The sequence below is a fragment of the Sinocyclocheilus anshuiensis genome, unplaced genomic scaffold (assembly GCF_001515605.1).
Source record: "Sinocyclocheilus anshuiensis isolate Anshui unplaced genomic scaffold, SAMN03320099.WGS_v1.1 scaffold1100, whole genome shotgun sequence".
In the NCBI taxonomy this organism is placed as follows: Eukaryota; Metazoa; Chordata; class Actinopteri; order Cypriniformes; family Cyprinidae; genus Sinocyclocheilus; species Sinocyclocheilus anshuiensis.
Window position 1 is genome coordinate 508,393 of NW_015552633.1, and position 25,226 is coordinate 533,618.

Sequence of the window (25,226 nt, forward strand, 5' to 3'; positions counted from 1 at the left end):
TTTTTACCTAAACCCCCCCCTAACCCTACCCCTCACAGAAAACTTTCTGCATTTTTACAATAAAAAAAAAAAAAAAAAAAAATCATAATTTAGTATGATTTATAAGGTCAACATTTTCAGGTATTACTATAGTGAATAATACCAGGGCCACACACACATTAAAATCTCCATTCATCCATAAATACCATCCTGTTTTTTTAGGTACAACAACTAAGCTGTATGTCACCTTCCTTTATAAACTTCATCATTTGGAAAATCTGACTAGACGTGAATAAACGCTTGTGTGCCAAACATTACGCACAAGATGATTATACTTACTCCTTTATTACAACTCTAATTCACATGAATATAAAGTCTAATGTTTACCTCTAAATATGCAAATCTGTTTGATCAATTTTGTACTTATTATTAATAATATATTATATATTCATTTCTAATGACTATATTATATAGGAAATGCTTTCCCTCCTTAATCCCTCCAAATCAGGCTGGATTATAGGCTTTATACCTAGATATTTATTTGAGTGTAAATGTATAACAAATGTGTAAATTTATACAAAGAATAAGATACAACTGATTATATATTCATGATATGCTTTAATATCCTATGTTAAACATAAATGTTGATGGTCTAATAATGTAGTTATTATGAAATGACCTATAAAGTAACTGTCATCTAATACCATAATCCACTTGCACTTGCACCTTCTCTTATTTCTTTTTAGTGATCACTATCACATGTAGATAAATTTAAAACTTTTTTATTATTTTTTTTTTTATGATTAATTTTCGGACCAATTTTACTTCAGATATTATGAAATAGCCGGTTAGCATGCTAGTTCACTTCAGCTGTACTGTTCGATAGGGAACAGCTAGCTAGCTAACCGCTAGCATTCAGGCTAACACAATAAACTAAACTTACATATTTTAAACGGTTTGATAAATGACATTTGTCATGAGGAAACATGTTTGCATATATAGCAATAAAAAATATGTTTTTTGCTAGAGTCAGTCTTTGAATCATGATCAACCTTGTGGATCAGCAGGTGCAATATGTGATGCGTCACAGGGATCGGACTGTCATATCATGTTAAATATCACCATTTATTAACATCTTAGATGATACTGTGTAATTAAATATTTAAGTATTGTTATTTTGAGCTTTACTGTTGCCATAGCGATTTCTGTTGCGACACAAATAACTCATCTTGGAAACTCCAGATATAAACAATCTATACGATCTCCCGATGTTTTGCAAGTTGGGCATCAACATAAGATCTGTACATTTACACACAATCCATAACATAACTATTATTATGCTTATTTAAATGAATTTTGATTAAGTTTACAAGGCACTGAATAAGCTTCATCATCTCACCTGCGAGACTTCATATTGGCCATGACAACTGTGTTCAAGTCCAGTTCGTTTCAAAGGGAAATGTCTTTAAAACATCCAATGTTGCAATTCTTCTTGAAATCAAAACACACAGCTGACATTTATCCACACATGCTAATGTCACACATGTATCTGTTTTCCGTGAAAAGCTTCAGATCCGTACAGTCACATCCCCGAGAGCAATTTTACAATAAATATGACAAAACGAAAAACGTCCTTCCACAATGCTTGTTATTAAATAATAAAAGCCAAAAAATAATACTTCCAATGCGATCTCAAAATGGTGAAGGTAAAACATCCATTAATATAACTCTGTATTAGTCTTGCGCGCCTTGAACGCACACACACCCCTCTGTACTGTCACTCTGTACTGTGTTCTCAGCGTGTGCGTTTTTTCCACTCATTCTGTTTCATTTTTTTTGTCCATCCCGCCGAATCTCGCGCCCAGCCTTCTTCCGGAAACGGGTTTGAATCTGCGCACGCGGCCTCGCCGCTGATTGGTTGAAACAGGTGGGCGGAGCAGCGCGCTCTTGTTGTTGAGCAGCAACTGGTCTGTGTCACTCGCTGACGCCTTTTTATTTGCATGCAGCTAGTGGTAGTGTGAGATTACTTTACCGCCTAACCTTATTATGCTTAAATAATTAAGTTGAAGGTATTTTGTAGCGAAGAATATATATTTTTTGGCAGGTTCTGAATATTGTAATTTACAGCACTGCGAAGTAAAAATATTCTTATTGAACGTATCACAGAGCTTTCTAATTATGTAAGTCCATGCTGCCCTCTTGCGGATATTTTGTGATTTTTTTTTTGTCTTTGGAAAATTAAACATTAGTATATGTTTTGTTTGACATAAAATGTATTTGTTAAAAACAAACAGACAAATTATTTACAATTTAACACATTTTAATAAACGTTTGCCTTGCAGTGTTACATATTTCCTACATGCTTTGCTATTTTAGATGAATTGCACTTTCAACAGACATTCTGTATATTGTGTGTGTGTGTGTGTGTGTGTGTGTGTGTGTGTGTGTGTGACCCTGGACCACAAAACCAGTCAAAAATTACATTTTTTTGAAATTGAGATTTATGCATCATCTGAAAGCTTAATAAATAAGCTTTCCATTGATGTATGGTTAGGATAGGACAATATTTGGCTGATATACAACTATTTGAAAACATGGAATCCGAGGGTGCAAAAAAATCGAAATATTGAGAAAATCGCCTTTAAGCTGTCCAAATGAAGGCCTTAGTCATGAATATTACTAATCAAAAATTAAGTTTTGATATATTTATGGTTGGAAATTTACAAAATATCTTATATATATACAGTGGGTACGGAAAGTATTCAGACCCCCTTAAATTTTTCACTCTTTGTTATATTGCAGCCATTTGCTAAAATCATTTAAGTTAATTTTTGTTCCTCATTAATGTACACACAGCACCCCATATTGACAGAAAAACACAGATATTTAATATAGTATATTAGTATAATATCCTACATGCCTTTCTATTTTTGTCATAATTGTACTCCATCATATTATATACAAATTTTGAATATAATATTATATATAGTTGTCACAACAGAACCTAAAAAGTCAAACAAATATGAAACAAATATAAATAATATCAAATGTGACTGATAGTATTCGTGACAGTTCTGCCGCTAGATGGTGGTGTTGTTTATGTTCCTTTACAACATTATTATTCCTCGTCCCCCGCGTTTAGTCGCGTGACTGATTGTTTCGGAACTTCGGAACAAACGTCAATGTGTCTTTATTTCATCGGCGGCTCATTGGTAACATGATGAATGTTGTCTTTTCAGTTAAGCTGGATCAATATTTAGTTCCCAGACACGCCGAGTTTGATTTTTGAATTGTTGCACTTCCTTTGCCTCCCGACACGTCACTGGAGCCAGTTGGATGGAAAGAGTGAGAAAATAATAAGGCAAGTTGTGTCTTTACTCTCTTTGAACAATCTGAAGCACGCGAGTGACTCTAGAAGTATGTCGGTGGTTGTAGTAAGTGTTGGCTGTAACAGGTCCATTCTCTGCAATAGTACTACACAATGTACATTACGTAATAAAATGATTTATTGATTTAAAACAGCCTAGCCCAATGCCAGAAATACAGGGCTCTACAAAAAAAGAAACAAATGTCAGCCACAGTCAAAAGGAATTTGCTTTGGTTGGTTTCAGTTTACAGTAGGCTACTGTTTCTTACCTTCGGAAAATGTAGTTGTAAGAAAATTCTTATTTACACCATATGGCTATCAGGATTTAGAAAATGTAGTGTATTTTTTTTTTTCAGTCATTCCTGTCATTTGAATGAGTTGTGCAACAGCAGTGCTAATATATTTTTTTAGCTAAATTAAAAAAATACTATTTTAGGTTAATAGATAATATCACAAGAGCATATTGTTCTTGTTAAGAGATACAGACCAATAATCTGTTTGTCACTATTTTACGTAATCAGTTATTGTTTTTCAATATCAGCTGCTAATAATAAGCACCCAACAGCTATTATATTATTTTTTATTTATTTTATTTTTATTTTTTGTAGTCACATTATTTAGTTATATTATTAAATAGAAATAATGATACAATAAATGAAAACAATCCTGCATTATTGGACACTTAAAATAATATATACTGGTAAACAATATGTTGTTCAATATGTAATTATGTAGTATTATTATATTAGATTGAATTGATTTGCATATATGTTCCTACACCGTTTTAACAAAAAAGCATTCAGATTTAAATTAGAGAAATGTCATGTAATGGTTGCTTATTGGGAAATGAAATTATGAATCTTACTTGGGCTGTGTCATTTAGTGTCCATGAGCAATAGCCTACGCAATGTTGACAGTTGAACTAAAAATGATATGACCAAAAAGTGAAATATTCACCAAGCCTTCCGTTAGAATTTTTTATTGGAAGTTAAACTGTTATAAAGAGAAACATTTACAGTTGGTTGCTTTTTTTTAGATTTATCTCTTTCTAACAGTAGGATTACTCTAAATGCGAGATGAAACCAGAGAGTTTCAAAGGCGAACCTGTACTGATGCATTTTTTGCACAGCATGAATCTAGATTTTAATGTGTGACGTGCCTGTGCAAGTTTATACCTGTTCCTTTGTACTTTCTTTTTGCTGCTCAAATCTGTTTGAGTGTTTGAGTTGTTGTTATAGGATGAGGTCATATAACAGTAACCTTTTGACAGCTCCAATGTAGTGATGACATTAACTAAGTTTCTTAAAATTGCATAATAATGAGCCTGGATCTGTTCTATTTTTTTCCCATATATTATTTTGTTCATTTGAAATATGCCCTTTAGAGTGATCTTTCATTTCTCATGTCATGCATAAGGAACCCGGCTTCTTGTTTCAGTTTAAAGGTGAAGTGACTCTCTTACTTGGCTCTGACACTGGAACAGACATTTATATGAATGTGTGCTATGCTTCCTGGTGGCTGTTTTTAGATGAACAATACATGAGACATCTTGTCTGCAGGTAAATCATTAGGGCTGGGCAGAACAGTGAATTCATTTACATATTTAAACCAGTACCTACGTATGCATGCACGCACATGCACATTTAAATATGCATGTGTGGTTTCAGAAGTAGTCCATTAAATCATTAAACTATCCAAGTTTTTGAATAGTTGACCACGCAGGCAAATAAACCTGTAACATTCCTCCAAGTTCGCAGGAATGTAGAAATACAGATCGCAGTGATATGGTAAACGGTGTCTGCAACTGCTTCAGTCTGTTATCTCATCTGCACACATTTAGTTTGTATTTCATGTCACGCAATACAAGAGTAACCCCGGAGGGTTTAAAATAATCTCACTGCTTGTTTTAAAAAATTAGTATTGTATTATGTATAAAGACGTCTATTATTCTATAAAATTGTCTGTTTTTCTTTCTGTATTGTTTTGGTGCTCACCAATTTGATGGGGTTAGTGCATTTAAATCCAGCATTTCTTTACATTCTAAATTATTATGAAGTATTTATTTATTATTTGTTTATCATTAATCACATTTTTGGAACATAATAAATCTTTTTATTGTTTTTGTAAAATACCAGAATTTATTTATATATATATATATATAATTAAAATATTAATTAAATTAATATTAAATACTATATATAATTACAGTATTATTTACTTCATTAAAAAAAAATATGTTTCTACTTTCTACCTTATATATAAATATATGTGTATATTTATATGTATATTATATAGTAAATGTATATATTTATAATGTACATATTTATAAAAGTATATGTAAGTTTAAAATATAAACCTCAGAACCCCCCAAAAAATATAAATCTTTCTAATATTATATTTTTTGACCTGGCATTAAAGTAATATTGTTGCTGAAAATGCTGATTTTTTTCAGTCAATATACAGAAGAATGTCCTTATTTCATGCTTGAACAATGATTCAAAAAATAACAGAAAAAGTACTGGCAGCCAGTGGTGGACGAAGTACACAAATCAAGTACTTGAGTAAAAGTATAGATACGTATAATAAAATATTACTCCAGTAAAAGTAAAAGTACTCAGTTTTCAATTTTACTCGAGTGAAATGAAAAATTTACTTAAGTACAGTAACGAAGTAAAACTACTCCGTTACTGTCCACCACTGCTGGCAGCTCATTACACACAACATTATCCATTAATTTTATGGACATTTCTGTTAACTCTAAAACACAATGCAATGAAATGTAAAATTCGAAATACTAGTAAAACACCTGTAAAAAATGAATACGGAAAAATTCCTTCAAATTATGCAGTATATTGTGCCCTATTTTACAGATTTTTTTTAGAGTGTAGTTTAGTCTTGAGAGGTTCCTCCTGGCCTTTAAATAAGCATCTTGCAGGTACAGTGCAGCATTATCTAAAAATACCTCTTGTACCTCAGAGGGGAAGGGGAATGTCGCCCACCCAGTGAGCATTCGCGTGTTGCGCTTGACAGAGGGAGTATGTGGAAGTGGCATATGAAAGAAAAATGTCCCCGTTTGCTCCCTCCCAGCTGGAGAGAAGCAGAGGGGAGGATGAAAGAGAGTGAGGAAAAGAGAGGTGGAGACTCATCGCTTGGCCGCCCAGACTGAGGCTCCTCTCTGTGTTTATGCCACAGTTGATTAGTGACTCTTGAGTGGCCTTCCTGTCCTGTTATACAAGGCCCAAAGAGCCCTCTGGAGCTAAAGTGGACGCTGGACACTGCTGAAAAGAGCGCTTGTGAACATCTCACTTATGTTTTGGTACGTTTGTGTTCTGTGCAGGACTAATGGAGAGTTACCGTCAGAATCAGGTGTGCCAGAGAGGCAGGGAAGCGATCTGAGGACCTGTTGCATCTATGAGCCGTTGCTTGTGAGACTCTTGAGAGGTCTCAGGATGGAGGAGCAACCAAGCTGCCCCAATGTCAGCATTCCCTGCTCCAATGAGCAGAGAGACAAGAAGAAACGCTATACTGTGAGTGACCTCTGATGCTCTTATCTACATTTTGAAAGCTCTGGTTCGCTAAGTTGTAGCACCGGATATGTGACTGTTTTAATCCTTGTCTTGTTAGGTTTACAAAGTAATTGTCAGTGTTGGAAGGCATGAGTGGTTTGTGTTCCGGAGGTATGCAGAATTCGACAGACTGTACAACACCGTAAGTAAACTGAGTTGTAGTCAATGTGAAAAGACAGGCAGACTCCACTGTAACTATGATTTGTTTACAGCTATTTTTAAGTGACATTGATTTTGGTTTGGAGCTTTTTTCTAATGAAATATTCACATATGACCAAATAATGTAAAGTATAAAACTGATCATCTTTTTGAAATGTATATTCAAAAAGGAATATGCTTTTATGCTCACCAAGGCTGCATTTATTTAATCAGAAATACAGTACTAATGTGAAATATTATTAAAATGTAAAATAATTTTTAAAAATCAGTTTGAATATATTTTAAAATGTAATTTATTCCTGTGATGGCAAAGCTGAATTTTCAGCAGCCATTACTCCAGTTTTCAGTGTCACATGATCTTTTGGAAATCATCCTAACATGCGGATTTGCTGCTAAATAAAGATTTCTTATTATTATCAAAGTTGAAAACACTTGCCCTGCCTAATATTTTAGTGGACGCTTTTTACAGGATTTTTTCATGAATGGAAAGTTCAAAGGAACAACATTAATTTGAAATACAAATCTTTTGTAAAATAATGTCTTTACTGTCACTTTTGATCAATTTAATGCATCCTTGCTAAATAAAAGTATTAATTTCTTTAAACAAATCGTACTGACCCTAGACCTTTGATAATAATGTGTCTTTTTGCAGTTAAAAAAACAGTTTCCTGTTCTGAATTTGAAGATTCCTGCTAAGAGAATATTTGGAGACAACTTTGACCCAGGTATTTTACAGTTCCTTGATTTCTCATGAAATAAAATGCATATTGTTCAGAGCTCACTGGAACTTTTGTCATCTCGTGCACATACATTAGTGACTTCGCTTCATTTAGCTTAACAGAGATCATGTGTATTTGCCAAATTAGATTATCCAACAGTGTTCCATACAGAAAATCAACCATGCTAAATCCGCCCTGCCCCGAGCCCATAAAATCTTTGTCCTTGTTTAATCTCATGTTATGCTCTCAGACAATGTGGCAGCAAAATTGTGTGCATAAATAACAGAATGAGAATGCGCACCCAAGAACCAATTGTATTTAGCTCATGTGCGACCAATTACGTGGCCAGTATGCGGTCAGGATCTTTTTCATGGAGAAACCATGAGTCTGGCCATTGAAAGCACATGCAAAATTTGTGCACATGTTGTTAAGTATTCTCCACCATTGGTAAGATTCTCTCTCTCTTTCTGCTTTTCTCTTTCCCCCTCATTCTCTCTAGATAATTGCTGTCTCGCTGGACAATAGCAATCTAATTATTTGGTGCACATTTATACAGTAGTGTCCCATGCTGCACTGAGAGACTTAGGCTAATGGTTTTGATAAGTGACTGATAAATTAGTTATTTCCCAAAGGAGGTGATGGTTATTGTGAGTAGTTCTCAAAAATGTCTCTCAGGTCTGTTCTGGTCATGGGCAGCATGATATATCAGACATATCAGATGCTTACATAAGCACTTTGGATGAACCACAATGTATATTTGCGTAAATGTGACTTGCTGGAAGTTCCAAATTAGGCAAATGCCAGTTTGGACAGGTTGCTTGACTTCTGAAAAAACCCTGCTTAGTTAAAAAATCATCCAGACTACATCAAATATGAATTATTGGCTACCAAAAGCATGAAACCAAAATTCAAGAGGCTTTCTGAAACCAAAATTGTACGTTATCTTAGTTACCATATTGTCATGGTAACAATTTTGGCCAGTGCAGTTCATAATAATATTAAATTAAAAGTATATACATTAAAAGTGTAGTGTCGTCTGTCTCACTACTTGATGAACTTAAAATCAGGCAAAATCGGCTGAGGACCACTACTATGCAAATTAAAAAAAAAATGTTCTTAAGCTAATTTGCACCTATATATTTTGTTTAATTCTTAGAGTTCATAAAACACAGAAGAGCGGGGTTACATGAGTTTATTCAGAAGATTGTGTCCCATCCACAGCTCTGCAACCAGTGAGTATATCAGCCAGTTACTGTTGCTTCAGTTTTTATCACCACTCACAGTGTCAGTGCATCTAAATGTATGTCAAATTTGAGTGGGATTTACAATGGAAACCTGCCAAAACCAGCCACAACCAGATATCTCTCTGAACTTTGAGTACAAAGCGGTTCGATTGTATCTTGTGAACCTGTGCCAAATAAAAGATGCTTCTTTTTGATTCTCTGTAAAATTTGCCATGGTTACGGTTCTTGTTACAGCGAGTTGTTGATGTTATCTCATATTCCTCCTCACAGCTGTGGCTTTGTATTGCCTCAGTCAGACCTCTAACATGTGAATGTTCATTTCAAATGCGCAGTCCGGATGTCAAAGACTTTCTGCAGATGGACAAATCTAAAAACTTCTCTGATGCCTCAGAGGATGAAGATGATAAGGTTGGTATATGTACTAATGTTATGTTTTTAATGTATAACAAATTGAGTAAGTGAATCTTCAAATCTTCATTCTTTTCTTTTTGTCTTGCTTGTTAGCTTTATTCACAGGCATTAAGTGTTATATAGTTATATTTTAAGCATTTTAACATGCTACAGTTATTGATAAATTCAATGCATTATGTATAGTTTTTTTTTTTTATGGAAAATCCTTTCTAAGGACCCAGTATGCAGTATGCAGGACCCAGTAATCTCTATTATGCATATTTTTTCTGTTTTTCTGTATGCAATTATATTGTTGTACTGTCCAGATACAAATAAACTCTAAATAAATAAATACTAAGTGCATGTTTTACTACTGCTTTTTAATGAGTTTTATCTAGTTTTGCCATATCTCTTACAGAGTACCTCTACCTCGAGAAATATAAACCTAGGGCCATCTGCAAATCCACAGTAAGTGTTATAGAATTATTTTAAACAATTTATTGCTTTTGTATAATGATAAATATTGTATTTATGTCATAATTTGGATGCAAAACATTAAAGTGGTAGAAATTAATGATCCATATGCTTTCATTTTAGCCTTAATCACTGTGTTTTTTCAACAGTGCAAAGCCCACTGACTTTGACTTTCTTAAAGTCATAGGAAAGGGAAGCTTTGGGAAGGTAAGTTTTCTTTTTAAATAAAATGCCTAATGATGGAAATGATCTGAAATGTGTGACTTCCACAGTTTGTGAGAGAAAGTGGGTCGACTCAATCCCTTTTGTGTTCATTTTGAATCAGTTACTGAAAGCTCTGAATGTCACTGAGGCTTAATATATTCTCTGTTTTCTTTGCTGTACGGTAAGCCACAGCGTTTGTTTCTGAGCCACGGACTCTCCATTTAGGAAGTGAAAGTTTCTCAATTTTGAAGTCAAAGCTTGTCTTTTTTTATGCCCATGGGCAGCCGTATTGGAAGGTGAAACTTGCTAACCCACCGTGTTCTCTCCCACACAAAGGTTCTTCTTGCAAAGAGGAAATGGGATGGGAAGTGTTACGCCATCAAAGTCTTGCAAAAAAAGGTCATTTTAAACAGGAGAGAGGTAATGATTTTCTTTGTTTTAATACCTACTCTTTCTTTATGCTCGCTCTGTTATGTTCTTTGACATTTGATTAACGAATTCCCTTGAAATTTATTTTCACGCCAGCAAAAGCACATTATGGCTGAACGTAATGTGTTGCTAAAGAATGTTAAACACCCCTTCCTGGTTGGACTGCACTATTCCTTTCAGACAACAGACAAGTTATACTTTGTCCTGGATTTTGTCAATGGTGGAGAAGTGAGTATTTGTGGTTGAGAAGCTCAAGGCTGACATCTGCCTTATCACATCTCAAAAGCCACTATTTGGCAGAATAAACCAATATGTTATAAATATAGCTATTGCTGATGCTGACAGTGACATTTGTCATTTTATGACTTCTTAAAGGGACAGTGTACCCAAAAATTATGTAAATGTCATCATTTACTCATCCTCATTTTGTTCCAAACCTGTATGACTGCCCTTTTTTGTGGAACACAGAAGAAATATATTTTTGAAGAATGTTTTTATTTGTACAGTGAAAGTCAGTGGGGATCTCATTGACTTACATGTTGTATACCACCCAAAACATAAAGTCATAGAGTTTTAACAGACATAAAATTAAGTAAATGATGACAGAATGTTAGACTTTTTTTGGTGAACTATTCCTTTAACAAGGAAATGCAGGGGATTGTCATGTAACATGTAAATCAGATGATGAAGCCAGTGCATGACTGTTCCTAATTTATGGTCATTTTATTGGCATTTTGCAGGGTTCCTATTCACAAGCTCAATTAGACCACTGGTCTGACTTCCTGTTTTTAGCTAAAAGTCTGCTGACGATATTTTAAACATCAGCTAATGAAACACCACACCAATAATTGTGAGGCAGGCTACAAAATAGACATGATGTAATGGGTAACCTGACTATTTTCTGCATTTATGCATTGAATATTACAACGTTTGATTCTTTCCATTACAGCTTTTCTTTCACCTCCAAAAAGAGCGGACCTTTCCTGAACCCAGAGCGAAGTTTTACATTGCTGAGATGGCAAGTGCTTTGGGTTACTTACACTCTCTTACCATTGTTTACAGGTAAATGCAGCTTTACTAAAGGATCACTTGTGTTATAAATACGCCTGTTTGGTGATTCTAGGATGATGTTTAACTGTTAAAGTGTGTGAGAATTCCCAGAGGCAGTGGAATGTTTAACAGACACATTCTACACCTCCTCCCTCCTGTGGTTTTCCCAGTTGCTGCCCAGAACGTATTTGAACAATTTTGATTGGTGAACTGGCTTAACTGTAGTCATTTAAAATTACACTCACGTGTGAAATGACCATCATGAGAGCATAGTTTGCATTCATAGGGTGTGACACTATATGACCGCAAGTAATTGCTCTTCATCTGAATTAAATGCATTATGAATAGCTTGTCTTGTCATATTATAATACCTATACCTATAATTCATTGTTACGATTTTTCTGTGTAAAGTTCTGTGTAATGATTTTTAGTTGAATTGTTCCTGGAAAGATATGACAAAATGCTAACAAGTTAAGTGTTCTTGTGTTCCCAGGGATTTGAAACCAGAAAATATCCTGCTGGACTCTCAAGTAAGTGCTCCTCTTTTTTTTCCACACTTTTATCATTGCCAGAGCGTAGCTGATCAATGTTGAGAGAGTTCCAGGGGAAACAGAGTAATCTACCCTCGCTGTGAAGTATAACAAACTCTTCTGATTTCCCGAGACGAGGTGTACAGAGTGTAGCTTTGGCTAGCCAAATGAAATATTGCAATGAAACTGAAGACTTTTTTTTTAATTTGTAACAATGCTTGAGATTAGTTTAAAGGTCCCATGACATGCTGCTTTTTGGATGCTTTTATATAGGCCTAAGTGGTCCCTAGTACTGTATCTGAAGTCTCTTTCCCGAAATTCAGCCTTGGTGCAGAATTTCAGCCACTACGAGCCAGTCCCACAATGAGCTTTCCTTAGGACGTGCCATTTCTGTGTCTGTAGCTTTAAATGCTAATGAGGAGGAGAGAGGCGGGGCAACTGCCATGCTTCGCTCGTTTGCAAGCCATGATGTCTCTCGAGGAAAAAAAAAATATTGCGCTCGCCTCGCATGGTAGTAGCTCATTTTCTCATGGGCGGGCCAAATTCTCTGGGCGGGCAAAGCAGAGAAAGGGGAGGTAATCTTTCCCCGTATGACGACATAAAGGGAAGATTCCAGATTGGGCCATCTGAGCTTTCATTTTCTCAAAGGCAAAGCAGGATACCCAGGGCTCGGTTTACACCTATCGCCATTTCTAGCCACTGGGGGACCATAGGCAGGCTAGGGGAACTCATATTAATGTTAAAAAACCTCATAAAGTGAAATTTTCATGCCATGGGACCTTTAAGTTTTATTTGTGCATTTCCTTTCGAATCTGATGAAACTGTGAAGTTACAAGGCCCTGGCAAATATTCCAGTCAGACACAAGATTCTTTGGCTCTGTGAAGAATAGGCCTTTTGTGTGGTGACATGCTTCCTGAAAATGTTCCTGTTGGCATCTTTTGTCTGTTAAGGGACATATAGTCTTGACTGACTTTGGACTGTGTAAGGAGGGCATCTCTCAAGCAGACACAACGACCACATTTTGTGGGACACCTGAGGTATTATATAATATAATTATGATGGATGAATGATGCTTACGTTACAGTTCAAAATTTGGAGTCAGTATGATTTTTTAAATAGGAAATCAATGCTGTTATTCAATAAGAACACATTAAATTGATCATTAAAGACTTAATGATCTGTTATTTTGTTCTCGCTCAAATAATTCAGGAAAAATGGATCACAGTTTCCATACAAATTTTAAGCAGTACAACTGTTTTCAAAAATAATTATACTAATAATTGCTACGTGTAATGCATTAAGCTAAGTGAGACTTGTTATAGCACTTGCATATCATTGCTCTTTTGTTGATTTTGATTGCTTGCATTGTCCTCATTTGTAAGTCGCTTTGGATAAAAGCGTTTGCTAAATGACTAAATGAAAATGTAATAAGAAATGTTTCTTGAGCACCAAATCAGGATATTAGAATGATTTCTGAAGGATCATGTGGCACTGAAACCTGGAGTAATGATGCTGAAAATTCAGCTTTGCCATCACAGAAATAAATTAAATTTTAAAATAGATTTAAATGTAAAACAGTTATTTAAAATTGTAGTAATACTTCACAATATTGCAGTTTTACTGTATTTTTATCAAATAAATGCAGCCTTGGTGAACATAAGAGACATAAAACGAAAAACTAAATCTTACCAACCCCAAATTTTTGTGTATTGCATGTTTTCAATTTTATGTTTGAAAAGTGTTTAACATATTACTGTGAAATGTTATAGTAAATATGTTCTGTTTAATTAGTTGTTGAATTTAAAAATAACTACTTATTGTGACTCTTATTATTAAAGCTGCAGTCCGTAAGTTTTGCCTCTTTGTCGCCATCTCTGTTTGAAAACCTGCAATTGCAGCTGTGTGCAGAATTATCTTCCTTGCGTGGGTTGTGTGGCGGCACGGCTCCAGCACGGATGAATCTAATGTTTTGGAGTATGTGTGGCAGTCAGTCACCGGCCGCACCGGTGTGGATATTGTACTTTGCACTCACAGATTCTAGCCTACGTCTTGGAATTTATGACTCAAATAAGCATTTTCACCAGATATTGTCATCTGAACAAGTAACAAGTCTGCCATGTTTGTTCTGACCAACTGAGGAAAAAAGCATTACAATAAATCACGCTACCAATTAATTTTTAACCAAAAAAAGTTACGGACTGCAGCTTTAAATTGTTACTGATTTGCTCATTATGCTTTCCTAGATTAAGCTCATTACATTTTCAGCAAATTAACTGCAAATAAACGTTAAGCTTTTGGGGGTTAGAATAAAACAAAGATTTTAATGCAATAATTGCTGTCTCTTGTTGTCACGATAGTATCTAGCTCCAGAGGTACTCAGGAAACAACCCTATGATAACACTGTGGACTGGTGGTGTCTGGGTTCTGTGCTGTATGAAATGCTTTATGGGCTGGTAAGTTACAAATCAACCGTAAATTTGGGTAGTTGTCTTTGAAAATGTAGGCAATGAAGCTTAAATCTTGTTTTACCTTTATGTCAACAGCCTCCATTCTACAGCAGGGACACACATGAGATGTATGACAACATTCTTCACAAGGAACTTGTCATGCGCCCCGGGGCATCCACAGCTGCCTGGTCCATCCTTCAGGCCCTGCTGGAGAAAGACCACACCAGGAGGCTTGGCTACAGAGATGACTTTGTAAGCTATTTAGTACTGATATATCACCCCCTGGTGGATGATTACGTAGAATATTACAGTAGCATCTCAAAAGGATTTCTGCAGATTAGTTTCCTATAATATATTACATTCAAGCAGGGAGTGTTGAATTGCATCTGCAGGGACTGCAGATGCAAATTAGCTTTATAGCTAACTCTGGCACAACACTGTTGTTGTGCGTTGTCCCTGTACAAATAAATTGAATAAATTAAAAAAAAAAAAAAATTTGAAAATATCTTGGAATATTAAAAAGTCCTTGTATGTTCCATTTGTTGCAGAATGAAGTCACAGAACATGAATTTTTCTCAACAATTAACTGGGATGACCTTGAAAAGAAAAAGCTTCCTCCTCCATTCAACCCTAGTGTGGTAAGACTTAGTTCAACCATAAATGAAAAGTTGCTGAAAATATACTCACCCTCAGGAAATCCAAGATATAGATTAGTTTGTTTCTTCATCGGAACAGATTTGGGGAAATTTAGCATTACATCACTTCCTCACCAATGGATCCTCTGAGTGAGTGCAGTCAGAATTAGTCTAAACAGCTGACAAAAACATCACAATGATCTAAAGTAATCCACATGACTCCAGTCTATCAGTTAATGTCTTGTGAAGTGAAAAGCTGTGCATTTGTAAGAAAGAAATCCATCAAGACCTTTTTAACTTCAAACCTAAAAATATGTGTCTATCCATAATATTGTTTTCTCCAGTGAAGACGTCGTCTCTTCTAAATTAGGGGAGAACTATACACAGATCATGCACCATTTAGTAAATGAAAATAGCCCAAAACTGTTCTAAATGTCACTAGATTTTGATATGAGAGGACAACAGTGGATGGATTTTTTTTTCACTAGAGGAAGTGTTATTTTGGTCTCATATTTTAGCCAGAAGTGTCAGTTTAATGTTAAAATGCCTTAATGGTGGATTTGTTTCTTAGAAACACGCAGCTTTTCACTTCACAAGACATTAACTAATGGACTGAAGACATTTATTTGTGGATTAATATGCTGTTTTTATCAGCTGTTTGGATTCTCATTCTGACGGCACCCATTCACTGCCGAGAATCCATTGGTGAGCAAGTGATGTAATGCTAAATTTCTCCAAATCTGTCAAAAAAAAAAACTAATTTTTGATGTTTTCAGCAAATTTTCGTTTTTGGGTAAACTATCCCTTTAACAATAACTATTTTGCTAAAGTTTCAAAAAACATATGCATAAGTGTATTCAAACAGTCATCTCTCTTATGTTGTCTTGCAGGAATCCCAGTATGACATCTCAAACTTTGATCCTGAGTTCACAGAGGAAACCGTGCCAAACTCTGTGTGCTTCTCTTCAGGGCAGTCAATTGTCAATGCTAGTGTTATGGAAGCTGATGATGCCTTCCTGGGATTTTCTTACGCTCCGCCGTCAGAAGATTCTTTCCTGTAAGGGTGGTGGTGCTGCTAATGGCGATCCACAGAGAGCTGAATGAAATGTCTGTGATCGCTCTCTCTGATGAAAGGGAAGAATTTGTTGAGCGCAATGTCATGATCAGAGGGTGGACCTTTGTGTTTCCTAACATAAGTTTTGGGATGCAGCATGCAGGGTGTTTCAAACTTTATTTTTATGCATAAATAATATTATATTTTGTGTAACATTGAACGCCTTCTCTGAGAGTTTAGCTCAGGAGCTGAAGTATTGATGGTTTTTTGTTTTTTTTTCATAAGAATGATTTTCAAGGGCTGATGATATTTGTAAACAAAATATCTACTTTGACACATTCCTTGTTTTGCCCCAACTCTTACACTTGATTGCTTAAATACTGTGCAGTATATGACCAATTATGTTCTTGTAGTTTAGTCTCTTATCAGGAATTAGCTATGGAAAAAATGTTCATATAATGTCAACGCAAGCAATAAAAAAAATTGCTGATTGACAAATTAATATATATTGCATTTATACTGTTTAATATGTATGAGTTAGAAAATAGGCAGAAGCTGTTTCGAAATCAATTGTTTTCGTGTTAGATTTTAATGAGTTAATAGCACTTAAATACTGACAATGACCCTGTAATAAACCACTGTTTCATTTCCCGCATTTTTTGATTATGAGATGAGACACCACAGTGCCTACTGACTTATGATACTGTACTGTACAGGTAAACATTCTTGAATTACTTGGCTGTCGCGTGATGCCTCTCATTTGCATATATTTGCATGTGTTATGCTACTGGGCCAGAGCTTCGAGCCCAGTTACCAAGCTGTGAAAGTAAATTTTATAGAACAATATGATAATAATGTTTTTAAATAGATGTGGTGCGTTACCAACTCATTGAATAATAAAATGTTTGTTCACAGGACACATCTCATTTGCATATATTATGAGCACGAGCTTCCCGCCCATATGTGTGTTATCATTATTAAAGAAAGAAATAATAAAATATGTAAATATTTGTCGTGTGGGTTACCTAAACTAATTGAATTCTGCACCGCCTTAAAGTTTTTATTTACAGGTTTTAGACGCCTTGTTGGAGGTTAACACATTCCACTTTGCTCTGATTTGGCTAACACGTGATACATATAATTTGCATATTGTATAGCCTTCCCGCCGCCCAACTACAGAGCTAGCGGTGCATTTCGGAGATATGGATGGGCTAAATTCTCTAAAAGAAGCAATAATTATTTATTTAGACAGAAGTGGTGGGTTAAGTAAACTCATTGAAGACTGTAAAGTCTTTAAAGGTTTGTTTATGAAGTTGGATGCATTATTAGTTAATTAGTTCGTTAATTAAAATACCTCAGTGAACAGGAGCTGGTGAGGACGCGACACGTCAGGGGTCCACTGTCTACATCCGTTTTTATCTGAACTTTAATTATTACATTTAAATTAAAATAAAAAGATGACTTGATGACTGTTTACACACTGAACAAAAGGGAAACATGTCTTTCAGGTGGACAGCAGACGGGGGCCGTGTATCGGTTCAGTTTCGATGTAAATCCCTCCGATGTGCTTGAACTGGACGCCACACTGGGAGACTGTATACTGCACGACCCTGTCAAAGCCGTTTCACTCTTTCAGTCAGTGAGTTTCACAAATAAAAATACACAAATACCCAACTTATTAGTCCGTTACACAACGATTGGTTATCTAAAATGGCTTAGAGTACATTTACATATCAACACAGTTACACAGTTTTCTGTTGTTGAAATGTATGGAATGGTTAAAAAGGGATATATTTTATTGTGCTTAACATATTTACATCTACTCTGTATTGAAACAAACAACTAAGAGTGCAGTGGTTATTTTTCAGGTTTGTTATCTGTCTATAAAAACGCTGTCACTTATTGACCACATTGAAACAGAAAACCAGGTAAGGAGCAGGTTAATTAATTGCAGATTTCACTTATTTTTATTTTTTCATATATGTGTGTGTGAGAGAGAGAATATATTTGGGTATACTTGAAATTTGCTTTGATACACATCAGTGTATTAAAATAGAAAAAACATAAGTTACATTTTTTCTGTATAGGTTAATGTTGTTTTAAAGCCAACCCACTTGCCACCTTTTCCCAACTATTGTTTGGATCTCTCCGAGTTTCCCCGTGGGTATGGTCCAATGAGACCCTTAGCTTTGGAGGGCCTTGTAATTGCCATGACACGTGTCACCAAATACACACAAGGAGCCAGATTTCTCTGCTCAGAAGAGAAATGCCCTTGCTCTAGAGGTAGGTAATGTTATTAACTTTATGGGCTGTTTTTGTAATTGTTGTCCTACATAATTTGTCAATTTGTCCAAAGGGTTTCAACATATCAGAGTTCATGCACCAGGTGCCACAGAGTCTGCCACAGTTAGGAGCGATTTTACCTGCTTTCTCTGCTCTTCTCTGCTGAAAGAGGATGTGAAGTCTCGGGTTTTAGGGGGTAAGACAACAACATTAGTTAAAACATATTAATTAAATATTATATGGAGTATAAACCTGAATCATGAAATGATTTAAAAAAATTTCATTTAGCAAGGATGCCTTAAATTGATCAAAGTTGACTATCAACATTTATGTTATTATAATGTCAAAAATTACAAATATTTCTATTTCAAATAAATGTTGCTCTTTTGAACTTATCAAAAAGTCTTTAAAAAGCCAACAGTTTCCACCCAAAAAAAAAAAAAGATTACACACAGAAATAATTTCATATAATATTTAATTACATAAAATGTTTGAATAGACAACATTTTAATTGTAACAATAGTTTTTACTGTATTTTGGTCAAATAAGACTTCTTATAAGACAAATAAGACAATAAAAAAATGTACTGACCCGAAACCTTTGCTTAGTATTGCAGTTGCGCACTCACTAAAAGACAGGACATGTCTTTTAATCCACAGATAAACAGCTAGTTGAACTCATTCATGTGAGAGCAGTGGATGTTTTGGGAGTTCATGATGCTGCTTCCTTAAGATATCAATCTGTCACCCTTTTTCTAAGAGGTAAATGCTTTTTGCATCTTAAATTACCCCTTTTTCTTTCTCGTGGTATTGCAAATAATCTTTACTTTTTAACTAACCATTAGGAAATAATCCAGTTAGTTTGAATCGTCATGCCTGATGAACATGTTTTTCATAATGTTGGAGCAAAGCTCTCAAATAAATAAACTGCCGAAACACATCCACTCACAGTGTCTTTCAGTATTAGATTGGGTGTTCCTGTCTCCTTCAAAAATATTTCTCAGTTAGCCAACTGGAGAAACCACAGATTCTCTGGACGGTATTAGCATATTGTGTTGATCTAGTATTAGTCTGGAATTCAATACGTCGGGCTCCAGTTACTGAACATACATGTTAATAAATGTAAGGTACACTCATTAGTTGCTACAACCCATAGTGGAATCATTGTTTAAAAGAGCCTGCAGTGTTTCTCTTGGCAGTTGTGTAGGTAGTGAACGTTTCTCAAATAATAAGTGAAGACCTGCTCTCAACTATCATTGTTTTGTTTCTCTTAATGTAATTAGATGAACTGTGCAACTCCATGAGAATCGGCCATCTGTACCAAGTTGTGGGGATTCCAGCTCATGTGCACCAGTGGCCCAATGTAACCTGGAGCGTAGAGGCTTGCAGCGTCCGACCATGGACCCCCAAATGTAAAGCCTTGTTTTGACTTTGATGGTATAAAAACAACCAGACTTATACTCAGCATGTCAAAGTCATTTGCTCCTGACTGCCTTTCACAGGCCCCTGTCTGGTTAGCAACAACTTCCAGAACCTTCAGACAGCCATGGCCTGTTCCCCATGGAGGTTTGCTGCCATTGTAGCCAACTCATTCGGTTCCCCGGTGATCCCACCTGGACTCTACAACACATTAAAACTGGGGCTACTTCTTAGTTTGGTGCAAACTGAAGATAATCCAGACTCTCCCTACCAACTGGATGTGCTTGCTCTCACCAGCGAGACTCTAATCATTGACAGGTCCAGGTTTTTCAAATGCACATGTCTCTTTAGATAATGGTCATCAAAATATGATGCATATTATGTGCATATTTATTCACAGGTTGATGAGATACAGCCTGCTGTTGGCCTCGCGTGGCATTCATCATACACTGAAAGGAGATCTGTCGGTATCTCTGTCTAGAGATGAACATGGAGCTGGTTCCGCTAACATCCATGCAGGTTCAGCTTTGCTGGCATCTGGAGGTGTCTGTCTGTTGGGAGATCTCACAACCTACAAGAAAGACAAGATGGACATGCTTCAGTCTGGTGCCAGTTGTTTAAATTATTTATAATAATGAAGGCACAAGAAAGAAATACATTATACATGCATTTTAAGCAATCAAGGAAAGCAAACCTATTTTTTCCCCTCAGCTCTCGAAAGCAGAACTGTGTCTGTTTTCATTCCTGCCAAGAAATATGGTGATGATATGGACCAGCAGCTCTCCTTCCCAATCCAGTGCAACTTTTGGGCCCTAGCTGATTCTGCTTCCCCCTCCAAGAGGACAGCCAGATGTGATAATGTGGTGCTGGGTTCTGTGGTGGGTTCATATCTAACTGTATTTATAGTCAAATGGAGCTTTTCCTCAGGAAATGAGATGGGAATGTTATTCTGGGAATTTTACAAGCTTATAGCACATACCACAGGACTGATCAGATGTAGAAAGAATGCAGGAATGCTTCACAGACGGCCCCACCTCTTTCTGTATTTGGGAACAGGAACCAGAGACAATGCCATCTATTTTAGGAGAGTTCCTCATTGTACTCATTTGTGTCAGTAGCCAAATCGCTCCCGTTACTCCAAATTGTCTAAACAATGACTTAGTGTTATTTTATAGTACAATGTCAGTGCTTCAATATAGATGTCATAGTTTTGCAGCATCTGCTTATCTTACAGTGATTTAGATTTTTATATAAATGCAGGAAATGGGCTCAGTTCCTCTTCAGCTTGCAGAGTCGTTTGGACTCGTAGTCCAGTGTCGAGAGACAAGCAGCAATCATCCACTCCTGTCTATGACAGTGCATACTCTGAGACAGGCCATGTCCCCAGGAGAGCCCCTATATCCAGCATGCATGCAGTTTACAACACAAGACTATAAAGAGGTCAGTCAATGCACACTACAGGTCAAAAGTTCTTTCATTCAGCTCAAATGATTCTGACTCTGCTCAGGAAACATTTATCTTACAATATTTACTTCCTTTATGAAGGATCATGTCACAACTATTTTAACTGTAATGATATTTCACAATAATACTGTTCTTACTGCATTTTGATCAAATAAACAGCCTTTGTGAGCATAAAAGACTTTTATAAAACACAAAAGCTTAATCCAAACTTTTTACCAGTAGTATATAATAAACTGTAATTGGGGTGCTGTTTCTTTGGTTTGAAAATTCTAGAGATCTTGAGTAACTTACATAATGTGGTTAGTAATGAAGATAGCCTGCTTTTTCCCCCCAAACTTGAATATTTTTTCCCCAGCTCTTGGCTCATGCAAGGGAACTAAAGGTGGACATGAGTCCTGAGGCTGAAAGGATGATCCACAGCTATTACATGGCCAGTCGCAGGGTTCGCTCAGACTCAACACAGAGATCCACTGTTTCAGTCACTTCCGTCAAACTGCTGTAAGCTCTTCAAAAACAAAATACTGACAGCTACATATGGCTGCCGTGTTATACCACTAGATGGAGCAGTTATATAACAAGTCTACAATTCAGCAGTTTCCAAAGGACTGAACAAATTTTGTGTAAAAAATATTTACATTACCATGTCAGTTTATTTAGACAGTCTCTTCCAAAACTGTAATATTTAGCTAAGGAACAGGCAACTGGTAGAAAAAAATAAAATAAAATCTAATTGCATTACATAAGCCTCTTCGGTTATGCAGATGAAGCGCACCATACAAGTAGAAAAATGACCATTTCATACACATGACATTTTCTGGTTCTGGCAGGATTGCTCTGGCCCAGGCTCATGCTAAACTCAGTCTAAGAACACAAGTTCTAGAGGAAGATGCAGTCATTGCAGTTCTGCTGTGCGAAAGTTCAGTCACCTTAAAACATGGTTAGTCCCCCCATATTTTTCTAAATTCTGAACAAATGGAACACAAAATAGTAAATGTTTCAATAAGAATTTATTTCAATATGTACATTATCATAACCCATTCACCTTTTAGCACTTCATTACTAGTTATAGTTAGGATCAAGCTCCTGTTTCAGTGAGTGCATATTCCTGAGTTTGAGAATGAGAAAGTTTGTCTTGGGAATGCAGGGGCCTCTGCGCTTGTTTTTCCACCCGATGCGGTGTTTCCCTGTGCTCTCCGTGACCTGGACTCCTTGCACCAGAGGGACCTTATGCTGGAAGAATCCCGCACACAGATCTCGCATTTTGTGCAAACCTATGCAACCTGCACAGTAGAGGAATAAACCAAAAAGGTATTACACACAGGAAAAACCATCTTTCATGGCAACAAGGGTTAAAACAACAAAAAAAAAACAAACACGACAAAATTTGGTAATCAACTGTGCAGTTGCTTCAGATAGTCACAGTGTCAGCAACCCTATCTGGTCTGATGGGTAAACGGCAAAAATTATATTCATCAAGGCAAGAAGCACACAGTCTCCACAACACACAATTGGCGGTTGAGGAAAAATTAGATGGCTGAACCTTAGAGATTCTCATTTTAAAGCAATTACAATGAATTAGGGATGCTCCGATCCGCCTTTTTCACCTCCGATACCGATTCCGATACCTAGGGTTCAGTATTGGCCGATACCGATCAAACAATAATTTTAGAAATCCAAACATTTAGTGAAAAAATATTTTGTGTGGAACAAATAAAAGGGCTGCACTAAATATGGTAAAATGTTACACATTGCTATTTGTATTATAAAACCCATTTAATGAAAAACATTAATGAATGTATTTATATACAAGTATAAAATTAAAATGCGTTTCTTTTAAATGTATAGCATATATTTTTTAAGGCAACAGCATGATAGATTCGATAGGTAAATACAGTAACATATGATAGATTCTATAACAAATACAGTGCGGCACGAAGCGCTTACAATATGCACATCCGGTGTGCAGAATGATGCGCTTGAAGCAACACGGAGTCACAGCACGCAGCGCTTTGCATTAAAAAGTGCAAAGCACAAAGGGAAGAGAAATTGATGCGTAGTGTATTATATCTGTGCAACAGTTATTGAGCCTTTATTTTAACAGTTTTACATTTCAGTTACTGTGCACGTTAAAAACAATTTATAGTCTTTTCTACACCCGTGTTTTGTTCTCACAGACACCCAGTAGCATATTTACCATAGACTGTATAAGGTATTTACGCTTTAAATTGGAAGGAAAACAGCACATCAGTGCAGCGCGGCTGACACGGAAGAGCCTACGCTGCCTGCGTTCAGAGCGGATATTCTCCAAAATGGTGCTACGGTGATGCGGAAAGACACACGACGAATTGTTGAATAAAGTCGTTATTTTTGTTTTCTTCGCGTACAAAAAGCATTCTCGTCGCTTCATAATGTTACGGTTGAACCACTGATGGCAGATGGACTATTCTGACGATGTCTTTCATACTTTTCTGGACCTTGACATGAAACGACATGGGGGTAAGTGATTACTGACAAAATTTTGCATTTTGAGGTGGAGTAACCCTTTAAGCTATGCTATGGCTTCAGAGCAGAGGTAACAATACGCACAATCTCGGATTGGCAAAAATGACAAAAAATGGCAGTATCGGAGCCGATACCCGATATGAATATCGGATCGGCGCATCCCTACAAGCCTTACTAAGCCAAGGTTAGTCAACTGTGCAGTTGCTTCAGATAGTCACAGTGTCAACAAACCAATTTGGTCTGACGTGTAAACGGCAGAAATATGAAAAATCATCATTGCAACAAGCATTTTGTCTTAAAAAAAAAAACCTTTGGCACTTAAAAAAAAAATAAATAAAAAATCTCACATTTAAAGCAATTACAACAAGTACACAGTAAAATTACCAGTTATTTTTCATTTGCACTTCTCATGTCACCCTTGTCCAGTGGCAATTCTTCCGACCTGGTGGGAGAAAAAGTAGGATCAATTTAATGCTGGTGAAATCTCAAATGGGATACGGAGTAACCAACTGTGCAGTTCTTCAGATAGTCAGTGTCAGCAAACCAGTTTGGTCTGATCGGTAAACGGCGGAAATGTGACATAAATCATAGGAACAGCAAACATTAAAAAAACATTAAATTTAAAGCTATTAATGCATGCATACCCATTTTAAAATTACCAGTTTTTAACTCATCTGCAGTTCTCATGTCACCCATTTCCAGTGGCAAATGCCATGATCCCTTCCATTGGCTGCAGCGATCATCTGGCTCCTTTGTGATTCAACAACAAAAAGGATAGATTTAATTTATAATTTAAAGGGGTCATATGATGCTGCTAAAAATAACATTATTTTGTGTATTTGGTGTAATGAAATGGGTTTCTGGTTAAAAAAACACATTATTTTCCACATAATGTACATTATTGTTTCTCCTCTATGCCCTGCCTTTCTGAAAAGCGCGGTTTAAAATTAAAAAAAACATTATTTTCCACATACTGTACATGGTTTCTCCTCTATGCCCCACCTTTTTGAAACACGTCGAGTTTTACAAAGCTCATTGGTCTGAAAAAGCGAGGTTTGCTGTGATTGGCCAGCTATCCAATGCGTTGAGGAAAAATTGAAAAATCGCATCATATGACCCCTTTAAGCTTCAGCTCTGCAGGTTCTCCAAATCTTCCGAGAAAAAAAAAGAAAAGAAAAAGGAATAGACCATTCTAAAAATGACCACCAATTACCCATGTTGTGTTTAAGCTATTAATTTTGTGTAGGGATGCGCCGATCCGATATTCATATCGGGTATCGGCTCCGATAGTGCCATTTTTCTCGGATCGGG

General features: G+C 36.1%; 3 protein-coding genes and 1 long non-coding RNA gene across 6 annotated transcripts in view; 2 read left to right on the forward strand and 2 right to left on the reverse strand.

The window, feature by feature from the left end:
• The window catches only part of mybl1 (v-myb avian myeloblastosis viral oncogene homolog-like 1), a 12,200-nt gene extending 10,374 nt beyond the window's left edge, over positions 1-1,826 (reverse strand). The window contains exon 1 of the mRNA XM_016458068.1: positions 1,379-1,826. Within this exon, the coding sequence (XP_016313554.1) occupies positions 1,379-1,401 (23 nt within the window). The 5' untranslated portion in view covers positions 1,402-1,826. The remainder of the gene's footprint in view (positions 1-1,378) is intronic.
• A 1,420-nt stretch (positions 1,827-3,246) lies between these two features.
• sgk3 (serum/glucocorticoid regulated kinase family member 3) lies at positions 3,247-17,259 on the forward strand. 2 transcript variants are annotated; one of them, XM_016458056.1, is made up of 17 exons: positions 3,247-3,340; positions 6,684-6,873; positions 6,971-7,054; positions 7,724-7,796; positions 8,947-9,022; positions 9,367-9,442; positions 9,843-9,892; positions 10,048-10,105; positions 10,439-10,522; positions 10,628-10,759; positions 11,481-11,593; positions 12,075-12,111; positions 13,063-13,149; positions 14,470-14,565; positions 14,656-14,811; positions 15,108-15,197; positions 16,085-17,259. In XM_016458056.1, the coding sequence occupies exons 2-17, from the start codon at positions 6,796-6,798 to the stop codon at positions 16,253-16,255; spliced, it is 1,461 nt and encodes a 486-aa protein (XP_016313542.1). In that variant the 5' UTR covers positions 3,247-3,340; positions 6,684-6,795; the 3' UTR covers positions 16,256-17,259. The 2 variants fall into 2 exon arrangements, with proteins under 2 accessions (XP_016313542.1, XP_016313541.1); XM_016458055.1 differs by lacking the exon at positions 3,247-3,340 and adding an exon at positions 3,396-3,413.
• A 454-nt stretch (positions 17,260-17,713) lies between these two features.
• On the forward strand, positions 17,714-22,104 carry mcmdc2 (minichromosome maintenance domain containing 2). The gene is made up of 11 exons (XM_016458012.1): positions 17,714-17,887; positions 18,117-18,176; positions 18,336-18,531; positions 18,605-18,727; positions 19,191-19,292; positions 19,814-19,942; positions 20,033-20,267; positions 20,350-20,555; positions 20,661-20,827; positions 21,210-21,389; positions 21,769-22,104. Exons 1-11 carry the CDS (start codon positions 17,714-17,716, stop codon positions 21,913-21,915), a joined length of 1,719 nt encoding a protein of 572 aa, XP_016313498.1. The 3' UTR covers positions 21,916-22,104.
• A 299-nt stretch (positions 22,105-22,403) lies between these two features.
• Positions 22,404-25,226, reverse strand: part of LOC107666633 (uncharacterized) — a 4,517-nt gene continuing 1,694 nt past the window's right edge. For both annotated transcript variants that reach the window (XR_001631697.1, XR_001631696.1), the window contains 3 exons: positions 24,560-24,665; positions 24,300-24,357; positions 22,404-22,693 (listed from right to left, as the gene is read on the reverse strand). This is a non-coding gene — a long non-coding RNA (uncharacterized LOC107666633). The remainder of the gene's footprint in view (positions 22,694-24,299; positions 24,358-24,559; positions 24,666-25,226) is intronic.